The 23,639-nt window shown below is 42.1% G+C and overlaps 1 protein-coding gene across 3 annotated transcripts; it reads right to left on the reverse strand.

Moving 5' to 3' along the window:
- Positions 1 to 3,070: 3,070 nt before the first annotated feature.
- On the reverse strand, positions 3,071 to 23,590 carry LOC139381539 (uncharacterized). 3 transcript variants are annotated; one of them, XR_011628562.1, is made up of 5 exons: positions 22,881 to 23,539; positions 7,037 to 7,196; positions 6,658 to 6,760; positions 5,639 to 5,728; positions 3,074 to 4,324 (listed from the first exon to the last, which is right to left on the reverse strand). XR_011628562.1 is itself a non-coding variant. In XM_071125161.1 (4 exons), exons 1-4 carry the CDS (start codon positions 23,283 to 23,285, stop codon positions 4,210 to 4,212), a joined length of 783 nt encoding a protein of 260 aa, XP_070981262.1. In that variant the 5' UTR covers positions 23,286 to 23,590; the 3' UTR covers positions 3,071 to 4,209. The 3 variants fall into 3 exon arrangements, 2 of the variants coding, with proteins under 2 accessions (XP_070981262.1, XP_070981264.1); XM_071125161.1 differs by lacking the exon at positions 5,639 to 5,728 and having other exon boundaries at positions 3,071 to 4,324; positions 22,881 to 23,590; XM_071125163.1 differs by lacking the exon at positions 5,639 to 5,728 and having other exon boundaries at positions 22,899 to 23,542.
- Positions 23,591 to 23,639: the final 49 nt, after the last annotated feature.

Raw genomic sequence — 23,639 nt, forward strand, 5'->3', positions numbered from 1 at the left:
CTGGGCACCCTCGTTGCGGGCCCCGGACTGGGCACCCTCGTTGCGGGCCCCGGACTGGAGGCCGTCGCTGGAGGCACCGAACTGGATGCCGTCGCTGGAGGCCGTCGCTGGAGGCTCCGAACTGGAGGCCATCGCTGGAGGCTTCTTGCCATGGATCATCACTGGAGGCTTCGTGCCATGGATCATCACTGGAGGCTTCTTGTCATGGATCATCACTGGAGGCCTTGTGCCATGGATCATCACTGGAGGCCTCGTGCCATGGGTCCTCACTGGAGGCCTCGTGCCATGGATCATCACTGGAGGCTTCTTGCCATGGACCATCACTGGGGGCTTCGTGCCATTGATTATCACTGGAGGCTTCGTGCCATTGATCATCACTGGAGGCTTCTTGCCATGGATCATCACTGGAGGCTTCGTGCCATTGATCATCACTGGAGGCTTCTTGCCATGGATCATCACTGGAGGCTTCGTGCCATGGATCATCACTGGAGGCTTCTTGCCATGGATCATCACTGGAGGCTTCGTGCCATGGATCATCACTGGAGGCTTCGTACCATGGATCATCACTGGAGGCTTCGTACCATGGATCATCACTGGAGGCTTCGTACCATGGATCATCACTGGAGGCTTCGTACCATGGATCATCACTGGAGGCTTCGTGCCATGGATCATCACTGGTGGCTTCTTGCCATGGATCATCACTGGAGGCTTCGTTCTGGGCGCAGGCACAGGACTCACCAGGCTGGGGAGACACACAGGAGGCCTGGTCCTTGAAGCAGGCACAGGACTGACCGGATTGGAGAAACACACAGGAGGCCTGGTGCGTGGGGCGGGCACCGGATACACTGGGCTGTGGAGGCGCACTGGAAGTCTCGAGCGCAGAGCTGGCACAACCCGTTCTGGCTGGATGCCCACTTCCACCCGGCAAATGCTGGACGCTGGCACAGAGCACACCGGCCTGTGAATGCTCACTCGAGGCACCGTGCGCATCACCCCATAACACGGTGCCTGACCAGTCACATGCTCCCCACGGTAAGCACGGGGAGTTGGCTCAGGTCTAAACGCCGACTCCGCCAATCTCCCTGTGTGCCTCCCCCCAAAATTGTTTTGGAGCTGTCTCTCAGGCTTCCGTGACCGGGTCTTGTCCCCTGCCATTCTCTCCTCCCCGGTCCAGCTCGTCCTCTAGGTTGGCGCACGCTGCTTGGTCTCTTGGTGGTGGGTACTTCTGTCACGGCCGTCAAAAGAAGTGGACCAAAGTGCAGAGTGGTGAGCATACATTTTCTGTTATTTTAAAATGTCGCCAACAAAACAACAAACGAAAGAAACAACCGTGAAGCTTACAGGGCTAAGTGCCACAAACAAAGTTAACTACCCACACTGAAAGGAGGGAAAAAGGGCTACCTAAGTATGATTCCGAATCAGAGACAACGACAGACAGCTGTCCCTGATTGAGAACCATACCCGGCCAAAACAAAGAAATACAAAAACATAGAAAATAGAATGCCCACCGAAATCACACCCTGACCAACTCAAAATAGAGACATAAAACCTGTCTATGGTCAGGGTGTGACATTCAGTGTCAGATCTTCAGTCTCTAACAACAGTTTCTCCCTCAGTGGAGCACTTTATATTTTTTCAATGAACTGATCACCTACAAACTCGTTTTTGAGTGGTGTGAATATGCATGGTCCCACTAGCTCTCTCAAAGAGGAGAAAACTGTGCTACGGACTCACCCGGCAGTTGAGCTCTTGTCTGAAGAGAAAACGATGCATGATCATACTTTGTGCGACACTGTAGTGTTCCTCAAGAGCTTGGAATGCCAATGTAAACTTGTTATCCACTGGCTGTTGAGTGGAGAAGACAAGTTGTCCCTCAGCTCCGAGACAGTGGAGTAAAATCTCCTGTTTTCATGCGTCGGCAGCTCCATGCAGATTGATAGCTACCGTATACAACTGAAAGGATTGAAACCAGGGATTCCATGGAACAGGTGGATCTCCAGGGACAGGGAGAAATGGAGATGGTGGAGGTAAGCTAAACTCGGCCATCCTTGTCACCAATCGTTACAAATGCAAGGAGGCTTGTCATGCAATTAAACTGAACACCTTTACTTCAGGTCAACATGTTAACAACTCGCACGTGCGCAGTTTAGAGGAAACATTGCTTATAGGATACTTCAGATGTGCTTATGGCACACACTGTTAGGTACTGGTACGGGTCGGTACCGTTAAGGGTACATATGTGCATTTTTCATTATGTTGATGACGGTTGAGCACTTAATTTCTCCACTCCCAGTTCTACAGTCTTTGTAAAAGCTTGTGAAAATCAAGAGCTGCACTGTTAAGAGGGTTTACTGTGTATTTGTCATTAACTTAATGGCAGTTGGGCAGCAGGAAGATAGTAAATTATTGAAAAATTAACTCTCAGCTTGCTGCAAGAAGTTATTGTAAAATTCACAGTAACTTACTGAGGGTGATCTCTGTCACGCTCACTAGCCTGATTGTGTAGCAGGAAGGTCAGTTTGCAGCCAACCAAGAGATTCAGGCCAAGTGAGTCCCAAGTGTGCTCACCACAAAGAATGCTTAGTAGTTGTTAACTAATGTTAAGCTATCTTGTAATGAAAAAAGGTCAGTGAAAGTACAATAAGTTACTGGCAGCTAGTTGCCAGTTCGGTTTGATAAAATTCACAGAAACTTCCAGGCAACTAACTTCCATTAAGTTACTGTGAAATGCACATCCTCTTAACACTCCAGCTCTTTATTGTCACATGCTTTTACAAAGACTACAATACTGACAATGTTAAAAGAGGTGCTCAACCTTTGACAACATATCCATCAACTACTTAAACCGATACAACACTGCCACTGACGGTTGGCATAAATACAAAAAATGTAATAACTTGTTTCATGTACTTTCACTGCAACCTGTAGTGTACCCAAAAATTATAGTAACTATTTAACAGAGTAGCATTTCATGGCATAAAGAAAAACATGGTGGAGAGAGAAAGAACAGGATGATTCTTGACAACCATCACAGCAGTAAAGAACCCTGATACAATGATGACACCATTACTTGTATCAAATACACTGTGTTTATTGTTTTGAATGGTATTAAACCATTAAGTACCATTAAGAAGTAATAAACAGCAGTATATAATGTACATAGGAGTATCTAATGTACATAGGAGTATCTAATGTACATGTTTGTGTTGGTGCCAATGTTGTGTTTGCTTGCACAGAGCTGTCTAGAGAAGGACATCTGCTGCATTGGAAACGGTAGGAGTGATAGCGATGGGTGAGAGAAGGATATGGGCGAGGAAAGGTAGGGAATAGGTGAAAGGAGAAAGGTGCATTCAGATAAGTGTATGTTGTTTCACCATGAGGCTTGCCGAAACTATTGGCTTTCATGGGTGTGTACGGTATAAGAACCTCTTAGATCAGTGGTATTCAAACTCTCAGTCGGGACCCCATTTCCCAATAATATCTCGCGACTCCACCCCAAATCTAATGACAACACCTTCAAATCTGTAAATTTAGATTTTTACATCAACAAAAAACCTTCAATTAATTATATTTTCATCTCTTATCAAAATGAAGAAACCAATAAATACATTTACTCAAATAAAATTGTATTTTTCAAATGATCTTTCTCAAAAACGTTATATTGTATATTGTCCCATACAATAATCTTGATTTTTTTGTTACGAAAAACTATACAAAAAAAATAAATCATGTTGGCGACCCCACTGCAGTTCCCCTGGTCGCGACCCCAACTTTGAATACCAATGTCTTAGATTGTATCAGACCAATCAAATGACTCAGGTCCAACTATCCAAAACCTTATTGGTTATTTCAACGCCTCAAGAGTCTTCAGAGAAGGGTATGCGGTTCAAAATAGAGTGGACCATTGAAACAATGCCCCCTTAATCTTGATTGTCAGTTTCATGTGGGATTAACAGAGTAGAGTTTGGGGAAAGTAGAGTTAGAATTAGTACAGAAAACTAGTAGGATGTGAGTAGAGTAGGGCTTCAGATGCTGTAGTCAGTTGTAGTAGGGTGTGAGTAGAGTAAGGCTTCAGATGCTGTAGTCAGTTGTAGTAGGGTGTGAGTAGAGTAGGGTTTCAGATGCTGTAGTCAGTTAATGTAGGAAATGAGTAGAGTAGGGGTTCAGATGTTGTAGTCAGTTGTAGTAGGGTGTGAGTAGAGTAGGGGATCAGATGGAGTAGAGTCTGAGCTGCTCCTCCACGTCTCCCTCTGACACCTCCCCAAACGTCTCCTGGTTCTCCTTCAGCAGCTGGAAGATGGCTGCCAGCTGCTCCCGTTGCACCCTGGGAAAAACACACAGGTAAACAAATCTGAGTCTCCACCCTGCTGCTCTCACCTGGTCAATGATAGAGATAGAGCCCACAGGGACAGAGGCAGGTTTAAAAAAATAAACTCTAGTATACACACATGCACAGATGGTTAACGACAAGTGGTTCATGATACAAGTACAGAACATAGGTCAGCAAAGCTAGATGATGGTACAGCCCAACCAAACACAGCCAAGTGCAGCATGGAGAAACACAGCCAACACAGAACAGGGAATATGGTGTGAGCAAATTGGCCACTGAACCGATCTCTAAAAACAAAAACATATGACCAGGCAGAGGGTGGTATCATACAATCATCCTACACGCCTTGTCTGGATCAAATCTTAAACAAAATACAATAATTGCATTGTTTGCTCTAAATTATCAAAACAGCAAGCCAGATGCAAAATAACTACCAAATAGAGTTTGGTGAGCGGATTGACATTTATTGGGATGAGTCTTGTCCTGGAGGCAGAACTAAGCGATTTCCGCTAGATGGGCCAGCTGCAAAGTCAAAATTGTCTATATTGTAAAAAACGTTTTTAAGGTTAGGCATTAGGGTTAGCAGTGTGGCTAGGATTAGTGTTAAGGTTAGGTTTCATATCCACTTTTATGACTGTGGCTGTGCCAGATCTAAAATAAATTAAAAAAGCTCTAGTGACCCCTTTGCAGAGCTGCCTCCAGAACAAGACTCATGACAAAAAACAGCAAACTGTTTTTGGTGATGCAATGCACCACCTCTTGGTCAAATGGGGAATTGTCATATGAGTTATATCAAATAGGGGAAGTGTCATCTGGTTTGAGGCGATCCATCAACTGTTAGGTCCCAATCAACACCTTACCCACCCCTGAGAAACACCTGATTTATATTTAACACATGGGAACCATGGCAACGTCCTCATGGGAGCTGGGGGGATGGAGCAGGAAAGAGGAGGAGGAGGGGGGTAATGGTTGAGGAGCATGAGGTACGGATGAGAGACATGGGGATATGGGACTGGTCCAGTCCTTGAGGGCAGCAGCGTCTGCTGGTCTCTCGAGGAATGCAGTTGAGAGACATCTGGTATAAGCGTGAGGCCAGGGAACTGGATGGTAGGTCACTAGATGGCCATGCTTGAAAAGACAAGGGGCTTCAGAACTGAAACGTTTAAATACCTTTGCTTTTTGGTGTCAGTTTAGTTTAAGGTTAAAAATCACATCGGAGGTTAGAGTTTAAGCACATCCATCCGTTCTAGCATGGTCAGGCAATGACGACCCTAATGAATTAGCGCAATTCTTATGTTCATACATTACCATGTTTTTACTACAGCCCCTGTCTGTCTGCATGTCTGCCTGTCTGTCCGAGGGACTTACAGAGAGGTAAAGTCAGTGGTGAACTCTACCCTGCAGAAATAGAGAGCAGGACACAGATGTTACAGACAAGACACCAGGCCTGGGTGCGTCTCTGAATAGGAGGCCTAGGTTTCTGCTGGAGTAAGATGAAGCTGCCCTGGAACACTGTTCTAAGGTCAGTTTTGTGTTATCTCCCACAACTCATGGGGGTGTTTCCTTTTGTTCTTTCTTTCTTTTTTTCCTGTCCCTTGTTTTCGGAGCCCTGGTCCTAAGTCCCCAGTGGTGCCGTGGATAGAAGCAGCTGCTAAGCACAGCCAGCCTCACAGAGACAACACACACTGACACACACTGACGCTTGGAGAGGAGGAGAGGGGCTGTAAGGTAGCAGAGGACGCTGGACAGGAGAGGGTTAACAGTGGGAAAGACAATTTATAATGGCCATGTCCAAAATCTGTCTTGCGTACTACTTACTAAAACTACATACTGTGTACTAATCTTACTACATACTATTTAGGATGTACTGTTTACTTAAAATGTATGCAGTAAGTAACAAATAATAACATACTAAGCTCGTCCATACTGAGAAAGTGCCATGTAATGCGCAATTGTTCTTGTTCTACGCCATTAATTTGTTTTGGTAGAGTGTGTCCCCTATTCTGATTATCAGTTGTTGTCAAACGCACATGGGTCTGAAAAGACAATTGTATTCTTCAAAAGTGTACAGCAAATTCTACTTGATGAAAAGCTGAAATTAGTATGTCACCCTGGCATTTAAAGCATACTAACTTTTGAAAATGTCACATCCCATCCTAAACGTTATATATTCGCATACCCAAAAAGCCTACTATTTAGAACGCAAGTGTGGGTATTTGGACACGGCCAGTTACTGCTGGTATGCAGTAGCAGTTGAATATGGGGAAAGGGGAGGAGACTAGGAGAGGAAGCCACGCCAGAGAATTGAGATGCAGCCCAGCACTGACCTCTGTTCCTCCTCCAGCTCCTCTTTGGTCATCATCTTCTCCATCTGGCTGGTCCGCAGCATGCCAGGGACGTATTTCAGGGGCACTTCCACTACCTCCATATCTGCTGAGAGAAAAGGCTCTCTTGGTGCTGTTTGAATCCCAGTGGTCATTCACCAGCCCAAGTCCTGAAGAGCTACATGCTGTGCATGCTTTTTTTTCCAGCCAACACTAACACACCTGAGTCTACTGATCAACTGATCACCAAGACCTTGATTAGCTGAAATCAGGGTGTGTTATTGCTAGGCTGAAACAAAAGCTGGCAAATTGTATAAGTCAACCGGACCAAAGTTGGTGGCCATTGCTCTATCCACAGTGATTGAAGCAGTGGCTTACTCACCGTTGCTGTACTCTGGGCTCTCTGTGGCACCCCCTGTCTGTCGGTAGGAGAAAGGGCACAGTAACGACCCCCCCTCAGGGAACTGTAGGTGACCAAAGTCTCTACCTGGAATATCCACTGGCGCTGAGGCAGGGTTTGAGGTTGAGTATCGTTGGCCAGACTGTCAGAGAGGAAGAGAAACAGAAAGGGAGAGGTTGAGAAACATTGGATTAAACCAGCAGTTCCCAAACTAGGGGTCGCGACCCCACGTGGTTTCGCCTGAAATGAAAATGGGGTCACGAGAATTTCCAAAATCCGGAGAAAATAAATCAATAATATATATATATATTATTCCCACGGTGAATGGCTAGGCCCGCTACGCTATGAAACCACTCACTATTGCAGAGACTTTGATTTTACTGGCTGTAATTGATATGGTGAAAACAATGTGTGGGGAGGCAGAGGCACAGAAACTCACATCAATACCTTTGTCAGATAACACTGCAATGAAGAATATATGCTATTGCTAGCAATCAAGAGGAAACTCTGACTGAACAACTCAAAAACTCCTAATGCTCTCCAAATGGACGTTAGTTGTGAGGGCCCAGATGCCCATACATTGACTTATGTTCGCTATACATGTCAGGGGATGCTATTCACAAGGACATATTCTTCTGTCTCACGATTCCCGAGCAAGAAACGGCACAGGGGATGTTCAGTGTGCTGCGTGGCAATATTCACGAAAAACAGATTCCATGGGATCGAATGGTGGGCTTTTGCACAGATGGGGCTCCATCTATTGTGGGACAGCGGACAGGCCTCTACACTCTAGTTATGAATGTGTCTCCCTCTGCCATATGGACACATTGTATGAGAGTAACTGGCGGCAAAAGAGCTGAGCATAGAAGTCTGAGATATACTGCAGCAGGGGCAGCAGGTAGCCTAGTGGTTAGAGCATTTGGCCAGAACCAAAAGGTTGCTGGATCATATCCCCGATCTGACAAGGTAAAAATCTGTCATTCTACCCCTGAACAAGGCTGTTAACCCACTGTTCCCCGGTAGGCCGTCATTATAAATAAGAATTTGTTCTTAACTGACTTGTCTCGTTAAATAAAAAAATTTTAAAAAAAAAGGTAACTTTCATTGTAAACTACATCAAACCGCATCCATTGCGCATACGTAAAGTGTTGGTCCCATGTTTCACGAGTTGAAATAAAATATCCCAGAAAAAAAGTCCATGCGCACAAAAATCTTATTTGTGCACAAATTTGTTTACATTCCTTTTAGTGAGCATTTAGCCTTTGCCAAGATAATCCATCCACCTGACAGGTGTGGCATATCAAGAAGCGGATTAAACAGCATGATCATTACATAGGTGAACCTGGTGCTGGGGACAATAAAAGGCCACTCTAAAATGTGCAGTTTTGTCACACAACACACAGATGTCTCAAGTTTTGGGGGAACTTGCAATTGACATGCTGACTGCAGGAATGGCCACCAGAGTTGCTGTCAGATAATTAAATGTTTATTTCTCTACCATAAGCCGCCTTATTTCTGCACAAACTGTTAGAAACCGCCTCAGGGAAGCTCATCTGCATGCTTTTCGTCCTCACCACAGTCTTGACCTGACTGTAGTTCGCCATTGAAACCGACTTTGAAACCGCCATTGGAACCGCCATTGAAACAGAATTTTAAGTCGGGTACTCTGGCCTCTTTCCAAAGCTCCAACCTGAACATCCGTGGTGGAAAAGTACCCAATTGACTAAAAGTAAAGATACAGTACCTTAATAAACATAGCAAAAAAAGAAACATCCCCTTTTCAGGACCCTGTCTTTCAAAGATAATTTGTAAAAATCCAAATAACTTCACAGATCTTCCTTGTAAAGGGTTTAAACACTGTTTCCCATGCTTGTTCAATGAACATGCACATGTGGAACGGTCATTAAGACAATAACAGCTTTCAGACGGTAGGCAATTCAAGTCACAAAATGTAGGACACTAAAGAGGCTTTCTACTGACTGAAAAACACCAAAAGAAAGATGCCCAGGGTCCCTGCTCATCTGCGTGAATGTGCCTTAGGCATGCTGCAAGGAGGCATGAGGACTGCAGATGTGGCCAGGGCAATAAATTGCAATGTCTGTACTGTGAGACACCTAAGACAGAGCTACAAGGAAACAGGATGGACAGCTGATCGTCCTCGCAGTGGCAGACCATGTGTAACAACACCTGCACACGATCGGTACATCCAAACATCACACCTGCGTGACAGGTACAGGATGGCAACAACAACTGCCGGAGTTACACCAGGAACGCACAATCCCTCCATCAGTGCTCAGACTGTCCGCAATAGGCTGAGAGAGGCTGGATTGAGGGCTTGTAGGCTTGTTGTAAGGCACAAGACAACAATGTCACCTATGGGCACAAACCCACAATCGCTGGACCAGACAGGACTGGCAAAAAGTGCTCTTCACTGATGAGTCGCAGTTTTGTCTCACCAGGGGTGATGGTCGGATTTGCATTTATCGTCGAAGGAATGAACGTTACACCGAGGCCTGTACTCTGGAGCAGGATCGATTTGGAGGTGGAGGGTCCGTCATGGTCTAGGGCGGTGTATCACAATATCATCGGACTGAGTTTGTTGTCATTGCAGGCAATCTCAAGGCTGTGCGTTACAGGGAAGACATCCTCCTCCCTCATGTACCCTTCCTGCAGGCTCATCCTGACATGACCCTCCAGCATGACAATGCCACCAGCCATACTGCTCGTTCTGTGTGTGATTTCCTGCAAGACAGAAATGTCAGTGTTCTGCCATGGCCAGCAAAGAGCCTGGATCTCAGTCCCATTGAGCACGCCTGGGACCTGTTGGATAGGAGGCTGAGGGCTAGGGCCATTCCCCACTGAAATGTCTGGAAACTTACAGGTGCCTTGGTGGAAGAGTGGGGTAACATCTCACAGCAAGAACTGGCAAATCTGGTGCAGTCCATGCGGAGGAGATGCACTGCAGTACTTGATGCAGCTGGTGGCCACACCAGATACTGACTGTTACTTTTGATATTGACCCCAATTTTTTTCACGGACACATTATTCCATTTATGTTAGTCAAATGTCTGTGGAACTTGTTCAGTTTATGTCTCAGTTGTCGAATCTTGTTATGTTCATACAAATATTTACACATGTTAAGTTTGCTGAAAATAAACGCAGTTGACAGTGAGGACGTTTCTTTTTTTGCTGAGTTTATATGCAGTCCCATGTGAAAGCAGAGTTTTGATGGTTGACACTAAAAAGAGGAGGATCCCAACTGCTACTATGTTTATTTCTCAGCTGCTCCATTATAAAACCAGAGAAGTATACCAGGCTTAAAAACGAAATGTGGGAATGTGGCCTCCATTCGCTATCGGAGTGTTTATTTTTATTTATTTATTTCACCTTTATTTAACCAGGTATTTATTTAACCACCTCTTCTTCCAGTTCTCTGCTGCAAATGACTGGAACGAACTACAAAAATCACTGAAAATGGAGACACTTATCTCCCTCACTAGCTTTAAGCATCAGCTGTCAGAGCAGCTCACAGATCACTGCACCTGTACATAGACCATCTGTAAATAGCCCAAACAACTACCTCATCCCCTACTGGATTTATTTATCTTGCTCTTTTGCACCCCAGTATTTCTACCTTGCACATTCATCTACTGCACTTCTACCATTCCAGTGTTTAATTGCTATATTGTATTTACTTCGCCACCATGGCATATTTATTGCCTTACCTTCCTTATATGTCTTTTTTCCCCTGCTCTTGTTCCTGCCCGTTTGATAATGGGCCATTCTAAATCGAAACACATTTTACATATTAGTAAAGACAATATTAAATTGAGAATAGTCTCATGGGTAAAAATATGATCACTTGATGAAAGAACACAATTAATGTACAGCCGTAGCTACACTGGAAGGCCAAAAAGATCAACAACCGCCCGAGCCACTGCCTGTTCCCCCTGCTTCCATCCAGAAGGCGAGGTCAGTACAGGTGCATCAAAGCTGGGACTGAGAGACTGAAAAACAGCTTCAATCTCAACAGCCATCACTAACATAGTGAGGCTGCTGCCAACATACAGACTCAAATCTCTGGCCACTTTAATAAATGGACTTAATAAAGGTATCACTAGTCACCTTAAATAATGGCACTTTAATAATATTTACATATCCTACATTACTCATCTCATATGTATATACTGTATTCTATACCATCTACTGTATCTTGCCTATGCCGTTCGGCCATCGCTCATCCATATATTTATATGTACATATTTTTATTCATCCCTTTACATTTGTGTGTATAAGGTAGTTGTTATGAATTTGTTATATTACTTTGTTAGATTACTTGTTAGATATTACTGCATTGTCGGAACTATAAGCACAAGCATTTCGCTATACTCACATTAACATCTGCATGTGACCAATAAAATTTGATTTGATTTAGCCAAGGAACAGAGAGCAAGCTTTTTTTGCGACTTTTTCAAATAGTCAATAGGCTATAATCTTTGCAGCCCATATATGTTTATATATTCAAGACATTCTAAGGTTTGTATAATTCAAATTTGCCAAATAACTCTTCATCTAGTGTATAGGACCTGTTTCAAATTATCTCTTTTACGCTCAACAGAGCCACTTCATTTGCATACTTTTTTATTCTCAGGAATAAAATAAAATATCCTTTTTGATTTTATTCAGCTAAGTTCAATTATATTATTCTTACTTTAAAATCATCTATTTCAGCCACAGAAGACAGATGTAGAAAATCAAGCACACAACCATGCAATCTTCATAGACAAACATTGGCAGTAGAATGGCCTTACTGAAGAACTTAGTGACTTTCAACACCTGGACTACTATTCAGTCGTGTGGTCAGGTGCCACAAAGAGGAACCTTGGAAAAAAAGAACATTCCTTAAATGTACACGGAGAGCTAACATTAATCATATGCATGTAAATCTCTCATGGCTCAAAGTGGAAGAGAGATTGACTTCATCACTACTTGTTTTTGTAAGAAGTGTTGACATGCTGAATGCACCGAGGTGTCTGTTTAAACTACTAGCACACAGCTCAGACACCCACGCATACCCCACAAGACATGTCACCAGAGGTCTCTTCACAATGCCCAAGTCCAGAACAGACTATGGGAGGTACACAGTACCACATAGAGCCACGACTACATGTTACTCTATTCCACGTCAGGTAACTGATGCAAGCAGTAGAATCAGATCATTTATTTTTATAAAACTACACCTTAGGGAACTGCGGGGAGTCAGAGAATCACATACAGATGATAAGACATTCTACACACACGTACACATGGATTTTGTATTGTAGATATGTGATAGAGTAGTGGCCTGAGGGAAGACACTTAATGTGTAAAAAGTGTTTTTAAATGTAATGTCATGTAATGTTTTAAATTGTATATAACTGCCTTAATGTTGCTGGACCCCAGGAAGAGTAGCTGCTGCTTTGGCAGGAACTATTGGGGATCCTTAATAAATACAATAATACAAATGTGCACCACAAAGTCTGAACAGTATAGGCTAAGTTCTGAGGGGAAGAGGGACCAAATTCTTAGGGTGAGACACATGGGCTACTAACAGCTTACTACACAACATACACTTAGAATTACTGTTTTTTTTTACTTTTTCCACAAAGAAAAAACAGATTTGTAGAAATTTTGGCAAATGTATTCCATATAAAAAAACAGAAATACATTATTTACATAAGTATTCAGACCCTTTGCTATGAGACTCAATTGAGCTCAGGTGCATCCTGCTTCCATTGATAATCCTTGAGATGTTTCTACAACTTGATTGAAGTACACCTGTGGTAAATTCAATTGATTGGACATGATTTGGAAATGCACACACCTGACACAGTTGACAGTGCATGTCAGAGCAAAAATCAACAATGAGGTCGAAGGATACAGGATTGTTCTCCGAGTCAGGATTGATCTGGGGAAGGGTACCAAAACATTTTTGCAGCATTGAAGGTCCCGAAGAACACAGTGGTCTCCATCATTTTAAAATGGAAGAAGTTTGGCCCATAAAGACAGGTGACCAAGAACCCGATTGTCACTCTGACAGAGCTCCAGAGTTCCTTTGTGGAGAAAGGAGAACCCTCCAGAAGGACAACCATCTATGCAGCACTCCACCAATCAGGCCATTATGGCAGAGTGGCCAGACAGATGCCACTCCTCAGTAAAAGGCACATGACAGCCCGGTTGGAGTTTCCCAAAAGGCACCTCAAGGACTCTCAGACCAAGAGAAACAAGATTCTCTGGTCTGATGAAACCAAGATTGAGCTCTTTGGCCTGAATGCCAAGCATTACGTTTGGAGGAAGCCTGGCACCATCCTTACGGTGAAGCATGGTGGTGGCAGAATCATGCTTTGGGGATGTTTTTCAGCAGCAGGGACTGAGAACCTAGTCAGAATCAAGAGAAAGATGAACGGTGAAAAGTACGGAGAGATCCTTGATGAAAACCTGCTCCAGAGAGCTCAAGACCTCAGCCTGGGGTGAAGGTTCATCTTCCAATAGGACAACGACCCTTTGTACACAGCCAAGACAACGCAGGACTGGCATCTCTGAGTGGCCCAGCCAGAGCCCAGACTTGAACCTGATCAAACATCTCTGGAGAGACCTGAAGATAGCTGTGCAGCGACCCTCCCCATCCAACCTGACAGAGATTGAGAGGATCTGCAGAGAAGAATGGGAGAAACTCCCCAAATACAGGTGTGCTAAGCTTGTAGCGTCCTACCCAAGAAGACTCGAGGCTGTAAATCGCTGCCAAAGGTGCTTCAAGAAAGTACTGAGTAAAGGGTCTGAATACACTGTGATTATTCCGTTTTTTATTTTTAATAATTTTGCAACAAAAAAAATGAAAAACCTGTTATTGCCTTGTCATTATGGGGTATTGTATGTAGATTGATGGGTGGAAAAAACAATGTGGAAAAAGTCAAGGTGTCCATTATGAAAAAAGATTGCATTCAGAGTGCAGTATAACTGCAGCAAATACTGCATCCAAAATAACAGTTTTTTACTGCAGTAATTTTGCAGTGTAACTGCAGTTAGAGTGCAGTATATCTGCAGCTCAACTGCAGTACAATGCAGTTATTCTGCATGTACTGTGTCCAAAATACCAGTTGACTGCAGTTACTGCACTTTTTTGCTATCTTTTTTTGTAAGGGGTCTGAATACTTACCAAATGCACTGTATGTATTTAATAAATTCAGACATATTAGCTATGTTTTTTAAAAACGCAGTAAATGAGGCTGAATGAACTGTTTCGCTGACACTGGAGGCTCAGCTGATAGCAAGGTGTAGCCGGTGTAATAATATACTCCATAGTGCTTAAAGGAAAGTGCCGCTGTCGGGACAGCTTTATGTAGGCCCTAACAGTTTGTGGCCACCGTTTGGCACTGTTATAGTGCAATTCATGTATTGTTTAGTGTTATGTAGTGATTTGCTGGCATGCGTTTGCCCCAGCAATATTTACATGCTAAAATCCCCACGGGTCACAAGTATGCTCACTTTCCACTGATAGGATTACCTGTAAAGCACCAACTAAGTGAGAAGCTTGCAACGTGTTGGATCACTCTATTTATCCTGTCCTGCGTGTTTTGGTGCTGCTTGGGTCAAGCTTTCCTAAAGCATTAGCTATGGGGCGTGTCACTGCGATCAAAGTACCTTTTGTCTACTGCCTGGGAGCTACAGTGGACATGGTTGTCGGTAGTCTAATATTACAGTAACAAAGCCAACGGGATGTGAAATTGTATTTATTTATTTATTTTTTACATTTGCAAAAAATTCTAAAAAACGGTTTTGGCTTTGTCATTATGGGGTGGGGTGGGGGCAATTTAATCAATTTTAGAATAAGGCTGTAATATAACAAAATGTGGAAAAAGTCAATGTGTCTGAATACTTTCCGAAGGCACTGTATATCCCTGGTATATTACATCATTTATGTAGCAGCATACAAGGAGTAGGCCTATTTTTGGACTCATCGTTGTTGTGCTGAGCTCACTTGAACAGGAAGGTGGCACGGTTGTCCTTGTGGGCAAACTTTGTCATCAAAATCTGGCATTCTCTGGATTTATGGTGCTGGGAACTCATGAAAAAACGAGGTTGAATCATGACTTCAGTGATCTTCAGGTCGGAAAGTCGGAGCTCTAGAAAGAGACCTGAGTTCCTGACTTGGAACTCAGAGTTCAAAACGTATTTTCCCAGTATGAGCTTGTTTTTTATGCGAGTTCCCAGTTGCCTTGAAAGAACCAAAGTCAAAGTTCTGAGTTCTCAGTTGTTATGAACACGGCTGAAATCATGCTGAATGTATTCAATCTGGCCATGGTGTTAAGTGTGAATGTTTATCCTTTTAAGGTTGGAAAAGGTACCCTTTCAGGCAGATGTTTCAAATCCTTAAACCCAGACTTGGAACATACACCCTCTCCACCAAATAGTGATGGCTTTGCATCGGTTAGCCACTGATTCCTTCCAAACCACTTACTGTTGAATTTGTGATTTCTGACTTGTTTTGTAACATTTATGGCCGATGAGCACCGATACGTTTTATCTATACAGAACAAAAATATAAACACAACATGTAAAGTGTTGGTCCCATGTTTTATAAGCTAAAATAAAAGATCGCAGAAATGTTCCATATGCACAAAAAGCTTATTTCTCTCAAATGTTGTGCACAAATTTGTTTACATCCCTGTTAGTGAGCATTTCTCATTGGCCAAGATAATCCATCCACCTCACAGGTGTGGCATATCAAGAAGCTGATTAAATAGCATGATCATTACACAGGTGCACCTTGTGCTGGGGACATTAAAAGGCCACTCTAAAATGTACAGTTTTGTCGCATAACACAATGCCACAGATTTCTCAAGGTTTGCAATTGGCATAGTGACTGCAGGAATGTCCAACAGAGCTGTTGCCAGATAATTTAATGTTAATTTCACAATCACAGACCATGTGTAACCGCGCGAGCCCAGGACCTCCACATCCGGCTTCTTCACCTACGGGATGGTCTGAGACCAGCCACTCGGACAGCTGATGAAACTAAGGAGTATTAAAGCCCCTTTGTGGGGAAAACTAATTCTGATTGGCTGGGGCTGGGGCTGGCTCCCCAGTCATGTGAAATCGATAGATTAGGGCCTAATTAATTTATTTTAATTGACTGATTTCCTTATATGAACTGTAACTTAGTAAAATCATTGAAATTATTGCATGTTGCGTTTATATATTTTTTTTATCAGTATATCATTTATCTTTATATGACAAGGATTGAAAAGTATTTGCCAGTAGACTGTCAACGTGATTCATGATGATGACTGCTTGCTAGCTAGCTTGCTAAGATTTTTTAAGTATGATGTTGACATGATCAGTCTAATCAAAGCTACAGTAGATATAACGTGATTTGATGTAATTTTATCTGTGGTCAATGACCTTGTGCCTTCTTGGACGGGCACTTCTAATGTAAATCTATGGCAGTATTTTGCTAAACAGGTACGGTACGGTTCAAAACAGGTGGGGCTCGTCCCAACCTGCCCTGAATGACGGGTCGCCACTGATGTTTAATTAGTATTTTTTATTATTTATTTATTTATTTTATTTAACCTTTATTTAACCAGGAAGGGCTCATTGAGATTAAAATCTCTTTTTCAAGAGTGCCCTGGCTAGGATAGGCAGCACCAAGTCATTACAAAAAAAATACAGACAGACAACATGAAAAACTACAAGTAATCTAGTAAAAACCATTGAATTCACAAGAGTATAAAACAGCAAATTAAAAACATTGACAGGTCAGGGAATCAGCCTCAAAATCCTTCATCAGTGATTTAAAAACACCAATCGGGACAAGTTCTTCCAGTTTAAAAGTATTTTGTAAGGTGTTCCAAGACGATGGCGCAGAGTACATAAAAGCCCTTTTACCAAATTCAGTTCGGACATTTGGAACAGTTAGCAGGATAAAGTCCAGCAAACGAAGAGAGTGCCCACCACATTTCTGAACAATAAAAATGCACAAATAAAAAGGTAGTAAACCCAAAATGGCTTTGTAAATAAAAGTATACCAGTGACTGAGCCTACGAGTGACTAGAGAAGGCCAGCCAACCCTGGTATACAAAGTGCAGTGGTGCGTAAGGGTTTTGCAGTTTAAAATAAATCTCAAAGTGCCATGGTAAAGAGTGTCAATTGGTCTCAAACACTGAGCGGAAGCATTCATATATAAAATATCCCCATAGTCTAGTAAAGGCATAAATGTAGCTGATACTAGCCTCCGTCTGGCTTCAAAAGAAAAACAGGCCTTATTCCTAAAATAAAATCCCAATTTCAGCTTTAATTTTTTTGTAAGTTGTTGAATATGCAATTTAAAAGAGAGGCCGTCATCAATTAAAATTCCAAGATATTTATATGAGGTTACAACCTCAATCTCCTTGCCCTGATAGGTAGTAATATGTGAAAGGTTCAGAGGTCTATTTCTTGCATTAGAAAACAGCATTAGTTTAGTTTTCTCAGTATTGAGGATAAGCTTCAATTGACACAAGGTATGTTGAACAGTATAAAAAGCAGTTTGCATGTTCTGGAAGGCTTTTGTAAGAGACAAGGCACAACAGTAAATAACAGTATCATCAGCATAAAAATGAATTTGTGCATTTTGGAAATTTTTGTCTAAATCATTTATATAAATAGTGAATAAGAGAGGACCAAGTACAGAGCCTTGGGGCACACCATTCAAGACAGACAATTTAACAGACATAAGCCCATCAAATTGAGTGCACTGAGTTCTATCAGACAGATAGTTAGCAAACCATGCAACTGCATGCTCCGAAAGACCTACACTCGACAATCTTTGCCTTAGTATAGCATGATCAACTGTATCAAAAGCCTTAGAGAGATCAATAAAAAGTGAGACACAGTGCTGTTCTTTGTCAATGGCTTCAGCGATATCATTTAAAACCTTCATGGCTGCTGTAATTGTGCTATGCTTCTTCCTGAAGCCCGATTGGTACATTGATAAAATAGAGTTAGTAATATTAATATTAAAACATACAATCTACTTGCAGTGAAGCCGCTAAACATTTACATTACATTCAGTCATCTAACAGACTCCCATCCAGAGCGACCCACAGAAGCAACCAGGGTCAACGCCTTGCCCAAGGGCACGTCGACAGATCTCCCCCAAGGTCAAAATGGGAACCGAACCAGCGACCTATCAGCCACCGGCCCAAACCCCCCCCCCCAAGCCACCGTCCCCCAATGCACCAACAACCAACAAAATTAACAAAAGACAAAAAGGAGAAAAACAAAGGAAAACAGAAATCAACAATGCAAAAACAAAAGACATCAAGGACAACAAAAAATCATAACAGCAAGGCCAACTGAATATGTTTTAGTGCATGTATGGCACTATTTACATGTGTGTATGTGTGCACATTTGAATGCGAGTGTGTGTATATGCATGTGTACACGCGTACAAATACCTGCGCGGCATCAGCCTCAGGCAAACAGGCATTAGATCTCCCGGGTGGCGAAGTGGTTAAGGGCGCTGTACTGCAGTGCCAGCTGTGCCACCAGAGACTCAGGGTTCGCGCCCAGGCTCTGTCGTAACCAGCCGCGACCGGGAGGTCCATGGGGCGATGCACAATTGGCCTAGCGTCGTCCGGGTTAGGGAGGGTTTGGCCGGTAGGGATATCCTTGTCTCATCGCGCACCAGCGACTCCTGTGGCGGGCCGGGCGCAGTGCACGCTAACCAAGGTTGCCAGGTGCACTGTGTTTCCTCCGACACTTTGGTGCGGCTGGCTTCCGGGTTGGATGCGCGTTGTGTTAAGAAGCAATGCGGCTTGGTTGGGTTGTGTATCGGAGGACACATGACTTTCAACCTTCGTCTCTCCCGAGCCCGTACGGGGGTTGTAGCGATGAGACAAGATAGTAGCTACTAACAATTGGGGAGAAAAAGGGGTAAAATTCAACAACAAAAACAGGCATTAGATGTAACAATGTTGCCCGTCAGTGTCATTTACTTACTTTTTTTTTTATTTGTCTTTACTTTTGACTTTTAACTTTTGACTTTTTGACAGTCATTCAATCCCCCACCTAGCAACTCCACTCCCACTTGTCTCCAATTCCACTTCCCAACCCTTACCTTTCCTCAACCCATCCCACATATCTCTGCTGGGCACTATCTTCAGATTTCTATGCGCCATATACCTTCCAACTACGCTGTGATGTTTAACATACAATTGGAATCTATCTAATCGAATTGAATCCACAGATTGTGAGTTGAAGATAAATCATTTTTCTAAGATTATTAGTATATTAGTAATTGACTGACCCCGTCTCTCCAGATCTCTCCAGATTTCTAGGGTCAATTTTAGTGTTTTTCAGCCATTCCTGAATTTGAGATAAGAAACAGGCTACCTTAGGGCAATACCATAACAAATGGTCTAAATATGCAGAGCTCTGATGATTGTATGCACCAAATATTCAACATTTTGTTGGTGGCAAGAATTCTGTACAATAATTTTAGCTGAAAGGCACGAAGTATTGAATCTTACGTAATTTTATATATCAACTCATACACCCTGTACCATGGAGTTGGTACATCAAAAATCTATTTTTATTCCTCAGCGAGTTTTGATTGTTTATATTTGGCAGATAGACCAATTCCCTACCTCCTCCCACTGCCACCTGCCTCCTCCATTTTTGTGGTAATTCTGTAATCAATTGGTTGTAATCTTGGATTGAGCAGACCTTCCCATACAATTCTGATAACTCCACGAAATACATAATTCTACCATTCTAATTTACATCATGATTTTAAAACAAAATACCCTTTTCAAACATCTTTTCCATAAATACAGGTATTTTATCAACCAGTATATTTGAGTTCAACCATAATATTTGTTTTAATATTTGTTCTATCTTTTCAGGGGGATGAAATTGAAATTGTAAACATCTCTGCAATGCTTGTTCAAAAAAGAGACACTTGAAAAACGTTTCATCTTCAATTAATTGAAAATGAGACATGGCGATCTGCACAAAGGCAAAAAGGTCATTTTTAAACAATGGATGAGCTTTTCTTAGTAATCTACCTGAGAACCATTTAGGTTTCAAGTAAAACTTCTGTGTAAGTGAAGCTTTTATAGAGAGGTATAGTGCTTTTATATTTAATCATCTCAACCCGCTTTGTCTGGTTTAGCAGCCCAGATAGAACAAAATATTTTTTGCTCGTATTATTTGAAAAACTGGTCATCAGGAGTAGGCTAAGTAAGTGTGTAAACTGAGATATGACTAAGGGGTTCATCAGTGTAATATTTCCATAAACAGAGACGTATTTACTTCTCCATGGTTGCAGGCACTTGTCTATTAATACTAGTTTTCTATTGAAATTTGTTGTGGAGAGCTCATTTCTATCTTTTAATGATATGAATAACAAGTGTGTCTATTTCACCGTTAGCCCATTCTTTAGGTAAACTGCAAGGTAATGTAAAAGTTGTATTTTTATAAAGATCCAATACGTAATATTGTACACTTATCATAATTAGGTTTTAGTCCAGAGTCCAGAAAAGTTATCTAGATCTTCAATGAGACATTGCAGGGATCGAGCTTATTTGACCAATATGAAAATGTGTGCACTCACTACTGTAAATCACTCTGGATGAGAACATCTGCTAAATGACTCAAATTAATGGTCAATTACCACAAGACCGGCAGCGATTGTGAGTGACTGATCTACAAATAATAATGAGTTATTTATGATGCAAGGTTCTTTCTAGATCAGTCAGTTGACAGTCGCCTGCACTGTCAGCTGCAATTGCGAACAAGCCCATTGAGTTGGCTGTGTAGCAAACAGTGTTGATTTATTGGTCCAGAAAGCTGCATATAATGTGCATTACCTGCAATACCTACCTGACCAAGGAGAGAAGTGGTGTATTCTGTTGAGGGAATCTGTACTTTATACAATTGTAATGTGTTGTTGTCTCATGTAACTAGGTCTGGATAAGAACATCTACTAAATGACTAAAAAGTAATGTAAAATGTATTCTGTGACTAATATAATATATAAATTATATTATATTTGAATATACGGTTGGGTAAGTTACTTTTAAATGTAATCCGTTACAGTTACGAGTTACCTGTCCAAAATTATAATCAGCAACGTAATTTGTGGATTACCCCATTCTCAGTAACATAATCTGATTACTTTGATTACTTTTCCCTTAAGAGGCGCAGGCTAGCGATTTTCGTCATTAATCTTTTTCTGGAGGCAGTTCTGCAGAGCGGCCAGTAGCTGGCACAGCCAGAAAATCAGATGATTTTATTATTTTGTTGTCATGGAGGACTGATTGAGCTCATTGCGTCGAGTTGAAAAATAAATGCTGCTTTTGGAATGGCATGCATTGAGCACTACCGAAAAGTGCTATTTGCAGATGAACAATTAATGCCATGTGCAGCATTTGCTATAGGCCTATTGTTAACTTTTTTGTTCGTGACACTTTGATATCTCGATAATTTGCAGCTGTGGAAGTCTATCAGAAGTGCGCGAGTTTGCGCATTTGTGGTTAGGCCTATGGACTTTGTGGGGGGTGGGGAATCAGTACGAATTAGATTGAGCAATAAAAGCCCTACTCGTGGACTTCTTAAATTAAACAAGTTTTTGGAGCACTACAACACGGTTCAGTTCAGAAGAGAGGAACTCCCTTAAATTTTATTCCATAGTTTGGGATCCGTACTGCGGCTGTTGCAAGAGAGCATTGTTCCACTGGCTGTCCACTGGGCGCAAAAACAATGATTGATAGGTAGCTTAATCTTCTTCAATTTAACCATTATTGGGTTAAAATACACATATACATTTGTGAACAGCCATCAACAACAACCACAATCGGTACGGAGCAAATAGTTAAATGAGAGAGCAGCCTATCCGCACTATTTATGTGAGCTGTTGGCTAGAGCACACCTGCCAATACCAGAGTAGACACGCTCGCTATAACTAATTTTTTTGTTGTTTTTGAGAAAACCATAAGTAATGTTGAAAATGCGATGGCAACATTTAATTTGTATTTTTTTATTAGGTACATGGGAATTTAACCGCAAAATGTATTTTTATGTGCACTACGTCATCACGCACAGACTTTTATCCACACGTCAATTTGATGGAAACACATCTCTAGTGAAAAAATTTGCATATTGTTTTATACCGATTTTTTTATACCTGCATGAAAATCTGTTGCCAATTGAATGGAATACATATCGAGGATCTTATTCTGGTGACATGATCATCGATGTTTGGCTGCCGTTTGACAAATAAAAATAACCTCGCTCCTGTCCATAATAATCTCATCATGTGTAGACTATACCTGCAACCGTTTTTGTGACAAAACTATAGGAAGAGTTGAAAATGGGATGGAAACATATTGAATTTTTGATTTTTATTCGATACATGAAAACTTCAACTGAAAAAGTACAATTTGTGTGCACTGTCATCAAGCACAGATTTTTATCAGCAAAAAGCATATTTGGTGAAAACACCACTGGTTGGAAAATGCACATATTTTCTTATGTGGGTTCTAGAGTCTTCCCATTAAAATCTGTCACCACTTGGATAAAAACCTACCTATTCAGAAAAAAATAAGTGTCAAATATTTTTTTCGCAAACATCCCTTCTGAATTGAAAAGTAATCCTAGAAGTAATGTTTTCAAATATATGTAATCGGATTAAATGTATAATGTAACGGATTACATCTAGTTTTATTGTAATCCGCTACTCTCCAAACCTGATGAAAAATATTAGGCATATACACTACTCATACTGCACATTATATTAGCCTACCATAATGCCGGATTTCACCTTTTTCTCGTGAGCAGCATGGGTCCTAACTTCTGCAGCGGGCAGCCCCTCCTCCTCAACTGTCCTTCTGTCCGCTGCCATCGGATCCATTATTTTTCCGACAGATCGACATTCACTGTCCTCCTCCGATTTGTCCGTTAAGGTTAGCCCCGCTGCTGTCCCCTGTTTCTCCGTAAGATTTACCGACGGTCCTGATTTAGCTAATCCCGTTTTCACATCCTCTCTCCCGGACTGCGCCAAAGATCCCTCCCCTGAGTGATCCGCTTTGGATGCAGCAGAGCCAGAGGCAGAGACAGTAGAAGTATCGTTGGTGCTGAACAATGCTGTCACCAGAATAATAGCGAACAGCGTGAAAAGAATAGCAGGCAATATAAAACTTAATTCCATTGTTGCAGACTGAAAGCGAGTCGACTTTTCGAGCCAGCAAAATATCACCCGTTTGTCCTTTTGTCTTCTATTTTTGTCTGTTATAAAACATGTAGGCTCTACAGCCTATACCGGAGAAATACCGTTAAAAAAGCCTCTCCCTGGTATCCTCACTCATGCAATTGTCAGTCGGTTTGCCTACCCTGCATCCCGTTCGCTTTGTTGCTGTAATATTAGCCTGCCGACAACCGTGTCCACTGTAGCTCCGAGACAGTAGTGGGAGAAAAAATGTACTGTACTTTGATCGCCTTGACACGCCTCGAAACGAAACGTAATTTCCTAAGGCCACGCCTCCATAGCTAATACTTTAGGTAA

This window comes from Oncorhynchus clarkii, chromosome 23 (genome assembly GCF_045791955.1).
Source record: "Oncorhynchus clarkii lewisi isolate Uvic-CL-2024 chromosome 23, UVic_Ocla_1.0, whole genome shotgun sequence".
Taxonomy (NCBI): Eukaryota; Metazoa; Chordata; class Actinopteri; order Salmoniformes; family Salmonidae; genus Oncorhynchus; species Oncorhynchus clarkii.